This window comes from Gadus chalcogrammus, chromosome 16, assembly GCF_026213295.1.
Source record: "Gadus chalcogrammus isolate NIFS_2021 chromosome 16, NIFS_Gcha_1.0, whole genome shotgun sequence".
NCBI classification, from domain to species: Eukaryota; Metazoa; Chordata; class Actinopteri; order Gadiformes; family Gadidae; genus Gadus; species Gadus chalcogrammus.
The window spans coordinates 26,276,560-26,290,168 of record NC_079427.1 but is presented as its reverse complement, the minus strand read 5'-3'; the positions used below and the strand labels follow the sequence as shown (position 1 = coordinate 26,290,168).

At 40.7% G+C, this 13,609-nt stretch overlaps 1 protein-coding gene across 1 annotated transcript; it reads right to left on the bottom strand.

Moving 5' to 3' along the window:
• Positions 1–288: 288 nt before the first annotated feature.
• LOC130405514 (uncharacterized) lies at positions 289–12,999 on the bottom strand. Its single transcript, XM_056610634.1, has 4 exons — positions 12,911–12,999; positions 4,838–4,882; positions 2,406–4,525; positions 289–2,321 (listed from the first exon to the last, which is right to left on the bottom strand). The coding sequence occupies exons 3-4, from the start codon at positions 3,427–3,429 to the stop codon at positions 2,218–2,220; spliced, it is 1,128 nt and encodes a 375-aa protein (XP_056466609.1). The 5' UTR covers positions 3,430–4,525; positions 4,838–4,882; positions 12,911–12,999; the 3' UTR covers positions 289–2,217.
• Between the last annotated feature and the right edge of the window lie 610 nt (positions 13,000–13,609).

Genomic DNA, 13,609 nt, shown 5'->3' with positions numbered 1-13,609 from the left:
GTGGCGGAAACGGGCTTCCATACAGATTGAGTACTGACAACGAAAACATGTCCTGCCACCCCCCCCCCCCCCTCCCCCGACAACAAAAACATGTCCTGCCAACCCCCACCCCCCCCTGACAAAACATGTCCTCATGTTTTCCTTGTGAGAGACACAATCCTATTCCGGACATAGTACTTAACTGCCCTCCAGTCCCTGTTCTTGAGCGCTTCAGGACACCTTCTGATGCACTCCTCACATTGTTCCTTCCCGGGGGTTGTGCCCTTTGTGATGAACCTTAGGATAGGATGAGACAGCTTCAATATTTCCCCCATGCACAACATACAAGCAACAAGACAGACAGATAGTAAACCAATGTCAAAATGTACGCCCGGACCACCACTGACACCATCCCCCGTCAGAAAATACTTCCAACGTCCCTGTCAACAGGTGTTGGAAACGGTGATTAATGCACATTTTATTTATGTGCATTACCACGGATGCGCATCACTAATTTGCATCAGTTGGATTGAAACGCAACTATCGTGTAGTGAGTGGGCAAGTGGGCAACTTATCAAGAAAAAAGTTAGAATCAGGTCAATCAGTCAGTACCTTCCCATTTGCGACTCCACAGCAGCAACTTCCTTGTCACTCCATTTTTTTTTTTGGGAACTTGGTGCCGGGTCTGAAAGACACAACATTTAGATAACACTTGTAAATCATGATCACAAACGTTTCTCTCTTGCTCAACAACCTTACTGAACTTTCTTTACCTAGTCCTTATTGAAACAACATTACAGTTTACTTAAGATTTAACTTATTTTATTGATCATTTGATTCACCTGCTTTAAAATTTGAGTGACAAAAATATTTCAATTGCTCAAACGCATTGTTGAGTAGGCCAAAACAACAAAAACAAAAAATGAATTAAAGGCTTTCTGTGTCTCTATATTTTTTTACACAATCTATGTCTGCAATTCCTAAGCCTAAGAGCACCAAGGTAACATAGTATTCAATAGCAGTACTCCTGACAAAGACCTTATCAGCTTTTTAACTTATAAAGTGTTGATTTGCAGTTAGAATTATCTAACTAACAGGAAACCATGAAGGCAGACATGAACCCTTACATTCCATACCTGAATGAGTTGTTTTAGGCTTCTTTTCTGCTGAACTGGTTGATCTTTGTGAGACTGAGACAAAATGTAGAGAAAAGAATAGTGGAAAGATAATTAATGTCCATATAATTTAATGGTGCAAAATACAGACCTTCTTAGGAAGACATTTCCTAAAATACCTCTGCTGTCTGATGATGAAGATGAAGGTTTAAAAGCTGATGATCGTTTTGGGGTGGAACAGCGCTGGGGTCGCACTGATGAGTCTAGAAAAACAAGGAAGAATAACCCAAGTATACGCACAATAGTTTTTCTCAAAAGTGAATTTCATATTAATTCTGTTTACTTTAAATTCTGTGTTCTAAGGAAATTAATTTACAGCACTTTTTTGAGGACAATACCTGAGTCAGAAGGCTGCAGCAAAAGTTCTGAAGATGAAGTTGATTCTGACATAGGAAAAGTGCAAAAGAATAAGACCTTCATTAACTATCCACAACCTCACACTAGTTAATTTACAGCCAATCAAAACTACTTAATAATTAACAACATATAAAATACTAAAACAAATGTCAGAAGCAAAGGTCAGAAGCAAAATAAATTGCTTCCCACCATTCTTTAAGAGGTTGACTAAAAGTCTGCTCCTTAACCTTGCATTAAAAATACTTTTGGTTAGGCGGTAGTAAATTAGAGAACACACTTTTTAAAAATATTTTCCTTATCCTGAAATCACCCACCCCCAATTACATATTAATGCATGCAGTTATTATTTGAAACATAAGACAAAACGATATAAATTGTTTCAGTACATTACCTGAAACATCTGCACTGAATTGGCTCGGTGGCACCGATGAGTCTAGAGGAAATACAACATTTTCAAAATACCCTGAAATGTTGGAAACTTCCTGAAATGAAAAAACAATCATTCTGTTTCCAAGTACATACCATAATCTTCTTGACTTGTCATACGACTCACAGAGGAGCTGGATCCTGAAAAAACAACATGGGTATCATGTTCATCTACTTAGAAGTTTGTAATCAATCATGTAGACAATATTGGCATTTCCATTCTCTTCTACTGTTGTTATTCTGTTTCAGTAAAGACCTCTTCCTATCCACTACTGATACATTATTTACAGTCAAATACAAATTCCTTACCACTGGCCTCAATAGACTCTTCATTCAGACTCTCTTCTTCATCATCCAACTCTTCTGTTATTGTCTGAACAGTTTCTGGAAAACAGTCAAAACACAAATGAGCCAAAATAAGCACAATACATGGACATGGTCATTTTCCCTACACCCTACACTTCTTACCTCTGGGCTCTATGGTAATCTCTTCCAATGTTTTCCCTTTGAAGTCTGCCAACTTTCCCTGCTCGCATGCCATCAGAATTTTGCTTATTTTGGCTAATTGCAGAGTCCCCTCTGGCAAGCGGTAATACTGCCTGTGGATTCTTATGTCGTGCCCTAAAAACTCTGCCAACTGATCAAGTTCGGTGTCTGTAAGGTTCAGCACCTTGCTCAAGGTGGACACTTGCTTTCTGAGTTTCGTCGAAGAGAGGGTCTGCGGCTGCTCAGCTCCACATTCTCTTGCGTAGACACGAATGCAGTCTGACCCCTTTAAGTGAGATGCACTGCCAGGCCTGGCGAATAAGAAGTCATTGTCAGGTAGGATCCCGCAATTTGATCTCTCCTTTGCAAGCAGATCCAATGACTTGACCATAGCAGGGGTCAATAGCACCGGCACCTTCCTTCCTCTTTTCCCTCTTACTTCCATGCGTGAAAAGTATTTGCATAGCATTTTTTCCACCTCCGATAAGGCATGAGCGATGTCATCATGTACAGGTGTTGACACCCTGGACAAGTAGGTCGTCAACAACATCTTGGAAACCTCTCCTTGTCGACGCCGATTGAACAGGATAACTTTGGCAAGGATCACTTTGGCGAGATTGGTCCAGTTTCTTGGCGTCTGGTCACCGGAAAGCACGTTGGAGTACTCCTCCTGTTTCTCATCCAGATGAAGGTGCAACTTTTTGACGTCATCAGTAAATGGAATAAGCTGAGGCGCATTCCATTTAGCTTCCTGCAGTGTTCGGTAAGCAGACGCAGAAATGAACTCATTCCACCGGGTTCTATATATCTCGCGGAAGTTTTCAATCAGCTTTGCTTTGTCTTGATTTCCTGATATGAGGGCTTCACATGCAACAAGGTCTGCTACTTTCTTTATGCTATGTCCCAGTTTTAGTGCCAGAGATGACTTTTTGATGGTGTTGGTGTTCTCGTCATAACCTGCAACAACCTTTACTGCTCTGATTAAATGATGGAAATTTGATGGCATGACATACTGCTCAATACTCGTCAATTCAGAGGAGTGACCTCCTGTCCAGCCAGCAATAATCTTCCAAGCTCTCGTAGCGTTGCGCGGATATGCTCATCCTGTGACGCTCCTTTCTTGTTTAGCATTTGCTGTGCTAGAGCAATTATGCATCTGTCTTTTTGAACTGCCTGTGCGATCTTGTCCTGGCACATGTTACTTATCATTTTCCATGCTTTGGTTGTCACACCAGCAGGAACTGGCTGAGCAAATGCACACAAAGACTGAACTCGCGTTTTTCCTGGCTTGGCTTTACTGCATTTCTGTGAAAGAGCACACCGTTTCATATGCTTCCACATGAACTTCTTTTTGAAAAGTCCTTGACAATTGGGACAGTGGTGATAGTCTGAGGCATCTGCATTGGCACCACTGGATTGTTTGCAAGGCACTACCACACCTTTCCCTTCTCTAAGTGCCTCTACGTTATGGGCTCGGTTCCCCCTTTTCCGTAAACAGTCTAACTGCAGCCTTCTTTCCTTAGATCTTTTTGGACATGCCAGTGCTCTGGCCACTTCTGCCTCATCAGCATGCCTCTGTTCGAGATGGCGCGCAAGCTTTGGGGAACATTTATCACAAAAAAGGCAGTAGTTTCTTTTCTGATGGTACTTTTTTGTCCCATCCTTCCGTTTTTTTACGTTCATTACAACCACGGAAGTACTGCTACTCTCCACTGCACTTTCACTTTCCTCTGGCAGTTGTCTGACCCTCTTGTACACTTTTCTGGGTGGAATCTTGAAAGCAAATCGGCAAGAACAAAAGCAAACTGTAAATTGTGCATGCACATGTGACAAGACAATATAGACACATTTTAAATTGCAAGACCATTTGTCGTATTCTACTAACAAACTACAAGAGCAGATCTTCACAGTGTGACTTCAGCAGGTAAGACATTCAAGGTTCTCACACATTTAAAGTAACTCACCGGCACTTTCAAAGGCTCTTCATCAGAGGAGCCATCTGATTCCTCCGATTTTTGAGGGACATACTCCTTGTCCTCGTCACTTACACTTTCACTGCTGGAGGACTCAGTCTCAGTAATGTTCAGCATCTTCTTGGTTAACTAAATTGATATGAAAGCAAACCATTTGAATTGTAAAAAAGATATATATTTTTTCCCATCAATAGACTACTTGCCAACACCTCCGACTAACAACTTTGTCACAAACATTCTGACAAGCAGGTTACTAACCCTGACCTGGTAAAATAACCAGAATCATTCAACTACTACAGCCTTTCTGCAAACCTTCTGTACTGTACACTGTTGATGCTAATATTTATATATATATATATATATATATATATATATATATATATATATAAAGGGATAAAGAGTTACATCACCAGTTATTTTGAATTCAAACACCACACTTACGAATACGCTGTCTGTCCTTTCTAGAGGAGGTGGCTCTGGCTCTTCCTAGATGAATGGATGTTAAGACAGACAGACAAGTTTACACACACTCACAATGCTATGAAATTAGAATACAACCAACATTTGAAATGACTGTCTATCCACAAGATTCCAAAACACACAGTGATGCATTACAGTAGGCTCTGGTGGCTCTATGAAAGAACATGCATCCATAGGGATACCCCACAGTAGAGCAAAGTTGAACAGTACAAGAGTGTTAAAGAGCAAAAAGAGAGCATTACAAAGTTTCTTCTCTAGGCTAATATTGGCAATCATGGCACACAAGGAAATGTTATTGTACGATATGGTATATCATGAACAAAGGCAGTCTAATGCCCCCACCATTTCTGTGCGGCAGAGTTAAAGATTTTACAGCTAACATAACAGTAGCTTTTTTACTAGAAAGTAATGTGGATAGTAACCTGTTGCAGGTCTTCCAAAAGATAACCAGAAGTACTAACAGGTATGCTGTCTTGAAACAAATTATGTATTTTTACACACTCATCATGGTGTTGGCGCAATCCATCCATACGTTGTCTCAATCTGCCCAAAGCCTACAATTTAAAACATCCTATGTCAATCACACAAGTTTTACTGAGCACACTTAGTGTTACGGACAGGCAAAGGCTTGGGCTTTATGTTTCCCATTTTTGGCACTTTGCACTTTATCCTGCTGGGAGTCTGCACTTGCACTTTATCCTCGCTTATGCACTTTATCCTGATATACTTGAAGTCTCGTTTATAGATTACTGCTGAACCTGTGGATTCTATCGCTACTGTGGATAATATGGATATGAACTGTCTGTTTTTAATGCTTGGATACTGTGAAGATTGTCAAATAAAGCAACCTAAACTGAAACTGATTGCTTGGAAGTTTGGACATCCAGTGCGTCGGGCACGTTAGTTTCCCCTACTCAGCTGCTTGGCGTCTGAAATTTGTTAGACAGTCGCCAATACTAAGTATCATACTTTATTAAAATAACTTTAACAAGACAACTAGAGAATACCTCAGCTGAAACATTAGGACAAAACAGATTAGCTTCAGGAAGAAAGACTCATTTGTTTTTGTAAAGTTGACGCTGTTTGGGGTGCAGACTTTACAAAAAACAAATGACGTTTAATGACAACAGTCATAAACACAAAAAAAGTGTCATTAATGTTCATTCTACATGTCATGTTCAGGAATGTGTTTGGCATAGGACAAAAAATATATACGAAATATACGTACTACATAGCGCGGCCTGGCAACGGGAACCCCCCAATTTCCTCGTTCCATTGGCACAATCTATTTCCAGTGTTAATTTTGTCAGCTATTTTAGATTTAGTCTTAGGCCGAATCTCGATTCTTCCCCTTGCCCCTTTTGCTTTGTCTTTGTCTTTGTCTTAACCCTAGCACTTGCAAGTGTAAGGGCCAAGGGCTGAGATCTTTCCCCTATGAAATGAGACGCCACTCGGTTTCGGGTACGTCACGTGGTTTCGGGTACGTCATCATTCATCGTCGCCAGCTGGCTGCCCCGTCACCAGAGCGCCGAAACGCCAATAAAAGCCAGAGAAGAAGAGCGCCGGAATCAAATCACTTCGAAGATGCCGTCTGCAAGTGTGTGCGTGTCCATTGCGATGTTTTTGGTTCTTTTTTTGCGATTGTCTGCATGAAATCGCAGACTTCAAGCAAGGAGAAGAGGTCTACGACGCCTCCAAGTGCTGTTGGATGAAACTTTGGTATGTATGGATTGTTTGCAAACATCGTTAAGTTGTTTAACGTTAACCGAACTAACCAAAACAGTAGAGCTCGACACGGGCAAATTACATGTAGCCTACTTGTTATTCTAAATGACATGACATGTTATTGGAATAGGAACCCAGTAAATATCTGTGTATAATATTTTGCTTTGACGGTTAACTAAAAGTTAAGGATGTATGCAACTCGTGGGTAATATCGATGCACAGCAGTCACTATGTTCTTTGTGCAGGGGGAGGGGAGACATAACTGTAGCCATGTGCAACAGTTTAAAGTAGTTTGATGGGGGCATTTGATCGTTGAAAATTCACTTCGGGACTCCGTAGTTGCATGTAGTATATTTAGGAGATAAACAAAAACAACAAGCTTGAGAGAAGCACAGTTCGACCCTTCCCGTCACCTCTTGTCTAAACATGCTCTTGCACATATGCAGACAAAATAGCACCTAATAATCTAAGTTACACACACGGAAACTGTGAAAAGCCATATTCCTGCTTACTTGATTCATACAAAGTAATGTATTAATACAAGGCACTTGATTAATATATTCTTAAGTTATTAACAGTGATGACAATTATCTCCATCAGCATTTTTGTCCCAACTCAGTCCACTAATGGTGTGTAATGTTTTTCTTTTCCAGACTGGTGCTCCGGCCAGATACTGTGCCTTAAACCTGAACATGCCTGTACTGCGCATTTGGTTGGATGTGGAGTCGGAGCTGAGGCAGGATTTTCCGCCTCAGCAGAACAGCAATGCGCAGTTTACAGAGGCTTTTGCACAGGGAGCAGGACCATGGCTGGGGTAATGATTTGGAAGTCCTCATCTACACCTATTGGCTAGCACATGGACTCTCTTACGGGTGGTGTCCCGTGTCTTCAACGTGCCAAAGCCTACAGTTCACCGCATCATCCACAGAGTGGCCCAGAACATATGGGACAATCTGGGCAGAGCAATCAGCTTTCCTCCAACAGCGAACCTGCCCGCAGTTGGTCAGGGATTTGCTAACATTTCGGGAACCCCTGCATTCCACAATGTGGTTGGAGCTATCGACGGCAGCCACATCCGAATCAAACCTCCACAGCGTCACAGATTGGACTATTTGAATTACAAAGGTTTTTACTCAGTAAACATGCAGGCAATATGTGACTCTAATGGGAGGTTTCTGGACATTTATGTGGGGTACCCGGGATCTGTCCACGATACACGTGTTATGAAAAATAGCACTTTTTATACTGCAAGACGGTATCCCCCAGCGGGCTACATCCTTCTGGGTGATGGTGGGTATCCCTGTCTGGAAACTCCAATTTGCCTCATCACTCCATTCAAGGAGCCAGTGCAAGGACAAGTACAGCAGAGGTTCAATTACCACCAGGCAAAGGGGCGCAGCATAATTGAGAGGGCGTTTGGAATGATGAAGACCAGGTGGAGGTCGACACTTTTCAAGGCTTTAGAGGTGAAGCCCACATTTGCACCACAGGTCATCGCTTCATGTGCCTTTTTGCACAATGTGTGTATGGACAATGGTGACACTCTGGTTCCAGATGAGGAGATTTTAGGAGATCGGCACGACCCCCAACCTCCCTGTGAACCCATGGCATACAACGAAACCTCTGGGAATGATGTCAGAAACAGAATGGCTGCCCAAGTTTCAGGCAATGCACAAGCCCCATGATGATGACAATTGTCATATGTATATATGTATATATTTTACATTTCTTTTGTGTTCACGTTGGTGGTGGTGGTTGTTTTTTTACATGAGTGTAGATGTTATCTGTATAAGTCTGATTGCAATAAATCATTTCATACACAGTGCATAGTGTTTTGTGTATCTGTTTGTCACCAGTCATCTGTTTTGAATGGCATTAATGTTCAGAAACACTTTGTAAACAAAATTATTTTTAAATAAAATTAACATAAACATAACACAAAAAATATATATGTACAACAATAACGACTGAACTGCAAAAAATGAACAAATGAACAAACAAAACCAAAATAACACCAACATTTTGTCAACCATTTTTCAAAAAGACTCAAGAGACGGTCTGTTTTCTCCTGACTTTCTGTGTGCCGTCTTTTCTCCTCTTCGTTTCGCCTCTCCTCTTTGCTGATTCCTCTACTAGGAATTCCAGTACTGGATTTTTTATTTTATTTTTTCTGGGTGAGGGAGATGGGGAGCCTGTCGCTGCAGGGGGGCTGGCTGCAGAGGTGCTGGCTGCAGAGGTGCTGGCTGCAGAGAGGCTGGGTGCAGAGGTGCTGGGTGCAGAGGTGCTGGCTGCAGAGAGGCTGGGTGCCAATGGAGGCTCAACCATTTCCTAACGGAACAAAATCAATCTTGATTAAATGTTTGTGGTCAATGTCAAATGTTTGTGTGTACTTGACCAAAGGCATATGGCCATATAGATGTAAATAAGGTTGGTTTCAACCATCTTGTCATGGCTTTAGACAAAGGCCAACCATCAGGGTCTGATTGCCCTGGTAGACACACAAAAGGCAGGAACCATGTCTGATGGCCCTGGTCTAGGGTATTTTAACACCTGAGTGGAGGTGAAATTGAAGCGTGCTCTTGTTATCTGAATGTGTTTTCGGTATGTGAGTTATGAAATGCCACATAAACCACACCAATCAGAATTGAAGTGATAAATAACAGGATATGTACAGTATGAAAAAAATATGTGCATTAGGAACAGTATAGTTAGTTAACAGTTGTGGGACTGTAAAACATGAGCTGGAAGGGTAGTGGTATAAATAACAGGATATATACAGACTGAATGAAATCAGATATAAGTAAACAGCAACAAGGTAGTATAAATATTGCAGAATGTTAAGTACAGGTGAATGAGAAGTGATGGTAAAAGTGATAAAACAGAATGAGGTAAGTACAGTGAATACTACGGAACAGTAAACATATGGAAACAGTAGTGTTCAATGGCTGGGAGAAGGTTCATAGCCGTCCAGGCCAGGGTGGAGGGGGTGAGTACAGTCACAGGAGGAGGGTGTGTGAGGGTGAATGGCTGTATGGCCGGTACTTTATGTATATATTTATATAAATGAAAGGGAGAGAGAGAGAGACTGCACATTGCAATAAGAGCATGTTCACATTCTGCTATTCAGAAAATCCAGACCACTCAATGTACTCATTACATACCATGAGGAGTTGCGTGGGATTCCTCTGAAAGGAGGCCACCCACCACAGGAGGGTCCATTGCAGGCCTGTCACCCATCACCTCGTGCATATCCTCAAAGAACTGCCAGTTGGCAGCAGTCACCTCCCCCCTGTCAGTCCCCGACCCGGTTTTGGGTGTTCGTAGCTCCTTGAAGGACACACAACATATACAACATAAACTAAATAATTCATACAACTAACGTATGCATTGACAAATTATTTAGCAAACATTTTTGTCCAAAGTGACGTACTAGAAATCTCAGGCTACAAGCAATATACAGTAGACCTCTAGTGTGACAATAAATACAATTTGACATAAGAAAAAAACGTGCCGAACTAGTGCAAGCAATAGAAGAAGACAAGAAGGGAGGTGCACTCGGAAGAGAGCTTCTTGAAGGCAGAGAGGGAATCCCCTGCTCTGGTAACTCATTGCCTTGAATTGTGAAGATGTAGAGTTTTTTTCTTTACCACAACATCACATACCCTATATCTCTGCTTAAGGTTCTCCTGGCAGCCTGCTGTCCTGAAATCATCCCCACCAGCCCCATCTCTTTCACCAATGTCCTGTATCATAACCAACAACAATGTACGCATGGACAGGAATTAATTACAACTGATTACAATAATAGGCCTAATAATACAATAATTAATGGCTACAACATTGATCGCATAACTCACTCCCATAGCTGCTTAGCCAAGAATTTCGATCTCACAAATTTGTGATCATTTTCTGTTTGAAATCTTATCAGATGTCGGGTTGCTCTGGCGTCCCTGGATAATACAGGATGGTACATGTAAAGCACAGGTGGATGTCTTAAAACAAGTGCCGTCATTCACAGATATCAAACGGAATTCGCAGATAAGTTATCTGTAGAAATGCGTGACTGTATGAGCTATGAAACTAGTTTAAAAAAGTTTCAATTATGGTTGCAAATATATATACGACTGTATAGAGCACAAAACTAGACTGTCGTAATTGTTTTGTGGACGGTAGGCCTACATGTAAAAGCACGGATCGATGTCTCCAAAACAAGTGCTGTCATTCACAGATATCAAAAATAATTCGTGGATAATAACGTTATCTGTACATATGCATGGAGTCAGGCTAGTCCGAGAAATGCGTGACTGTATGAGCTATGAAACTAGCGATTTAACAAAGTTTCAAAGAAGAACATGGTTGCAAATATATATGTATACGACTGTATAGAGCATGAAACAAGACTGTCGTAATTGTTTTGTGGACGGTAGGCCTACATGTAAAGCACGGATCGATGTCTCCAAAGCAAGTGCTGTCATTCACAGATATCAAACGTAATTCGTGGATAATAAAGTTATCTGTACACATGCATGGAGTCAGGCTAGTCCGAGAAATGCGTGACTGTATGAGCTATGAAACTAGCGATTTAACAAAGTTTCAAAGAAGAACATGGTTGCAAATATATATGTATACGACTGTATAGAGCATGAAACAAGACTGTCGTCACTTTTAAATTAATTATAAGCGAAAAATACTTACATTTGTGGGACTTCTTAGATGCTGCCGCCATCGTTGAAGTGTTTTCGCTATGTGCCGGTTTCGCTATGCGCTCTGGGATATCCCTTGGAGGAGCAAGTGAGCTCTCAAATCATCTTAAAAATAAGGGGTACATAGCACTCAATCTTATCCCTTAATCTTGATCAAATTGGGTATTGAGACACCACTAGCTCTCACATGAACGCGCAACTTCAAGGGTAAGGGGGAAGATAAGGGGTAAGGGGAAGTATTGAGATTGGGCCTTAGTCTTAGTCTTTTGACGAAAATGCTTAGTATATTTAGTCACATTTTAGTCATTGTTTTCCTTTTGTAGTTTTAGTCAACTTTTAGTCATTACTTTAGTCAAAATGTTTTCTCTTTTTAAACTACTTCAATTAGGCTAACCCTATATAGGCTATATGGACACCTGCTAAGTTGTTCCACTCAAATAGAGTACTAAAGTGAAAACGTTACGTTGTCCTGGCAACCGGATTTTCAGTTCTAAATAACCGAACGAGAGATGGCGTTCTCCATTGCTTCTATGTGTTGTTTCTTTCAAAATTAAAATAAATCAATTTCAAGAGGTGAAAATCACTGCCAATCGAAAAATGTCGAGGCGTTCATCTATTCCCCTGGGGTAATGAAAGGAAAAGTTTGTAAACGTTAGTTTAGTTTAGTTTTTTTTTTAATATGAAGACAATCTATTCTCAATATTACTTACATCATTGGTAAAGCAAACTCACAAATCAATTCGCAAAAAGATTGTTCCTTTTCTATAAAAGGTTTGTGTGGCATAGGATTTCCCCTTGTTAATTTGGTTTGTGTAGAACCGAAAATCTGTTGCTCTCGAACGTGACATCACACTTTAGTACTCTTGTCTGTTCAGCCTTCAAAACGATAGCTGGTAAATTGTGAAAAATGCATTAAACTGTAATCAGAAAACGCGGTTATATGCTATAACCCTATAGTATCTTGGGTATAAAGGCTGGGAAGATTCGAATCATGTACAATGCATAACGTTAGCTCATAGCTGAGTGGACCATACCTCCTGTTGCCAAGTCGTAGCTAAGGTCCGTCCTATTTACTGGAGGAGTGAACAGTTGCATAAGAACCTTACGGGAGTGTACTGATTGGAAAATATCGTGCATTTTGAATGTCCAAATAGCACACCAATAGCATTTTCGTCCTGTCTCGTCTCGTCAACGAAAACAAAATGACATTTCGTCATCGTTTTTATTAATCACAGATCTATTTTTAGCTCGTCAACGTCTCGTCTTAGTCACGGAAAAAACACCTCGATTTACACGTCCTTGCATTACTCAATTTCATTACAACAACTATATATCTTCAGTTAATTATCTTGAGTTGATTATTTACGGTATGCATCGTTTTACTTATCACTAACTATCCACCAAACATACAGTATGTAGACAACTGCAAACGAAGTGTTCCCTCAGTTTATCTAAGCACAACTAGGTCTACTGTTATCCTGCATGTGTTCTCGTAATGTAAATCTGTAGTCTGATAAAGCCATTACAATCCATTAAAACCATGCACAGAAAGCTGCCTGAAAAGATGATTAAAACAGTAGTAATGAAATCAGGGTAAAACACATACCTTCTCTGACCATTGCTGTGAAATTGTGCTGTCATTAGCTGACTCCATGGCTTCTCTGTAACAAAAACGTGCAAATACTATTAATCAACTCAAACTAGTTCATCCGTTTTGGCTAGGCCTACTAGTCTTGAGCTTATAATCATTCGGGGCTATGTTGTTAAAGAAAATTATATGACGTTTGCATGCAAGTGGGCAAAGCCATCAGGATCGCGCGTGCAAGATGTAATTAAGCCGTAATGCTACTTAAAATGACTTCTTTATATGCCAGAATGTCCAATAGTGCAAAAAGCAAGTTGAAGACGCCGAGATAATCGAACGCTCCACGACAAACATTTACCTAATAAAAACTGTCAAAAGCATGAAACCTCCACTTTATTAAAACCGTCTTGTCGGGTAAAATACGCAAAGCAGCAAAGCTATGATCAATCCAGCAACTAACTTTCCTTAGCGATTTCAGTAACACTGACTAGCCTCCCTAAAATGTTAAGTTCTACTCGATTAAAAACGTATGAAATAATGCTTTCGAGGCTATGAAAAAATGTTAAGTTCTACTCGATTAAAAACGTATGAAATAATCATTCAAGGCTATGTTGTTAAAGAAAATGATATGACGTTTGCATGCAAGTGGGCAAAGCCATCAGGATTGCGCGTGCAAGATGTAATTAAGCCGTAATGCTACTTAAAATGACACGTCAAACA

Bases quoted from the DNA above. Each gene is read 5' to 3' on its own strand.
- LOC130405514 (XM_056610634.1), bottom strand. From the start codon at position 3,429: ATGCCATCAAATTTCCATCATTTAATCAGAGCAGTAAAGGTTGTTGCA. The intron at 2,322-2,405 runs GTAAGAAGTGTA...ACTGTTTTCCAG, and splicing joins GATTACCATAGAGCCCAGAG to AAACTGTTCAGACAATAACA.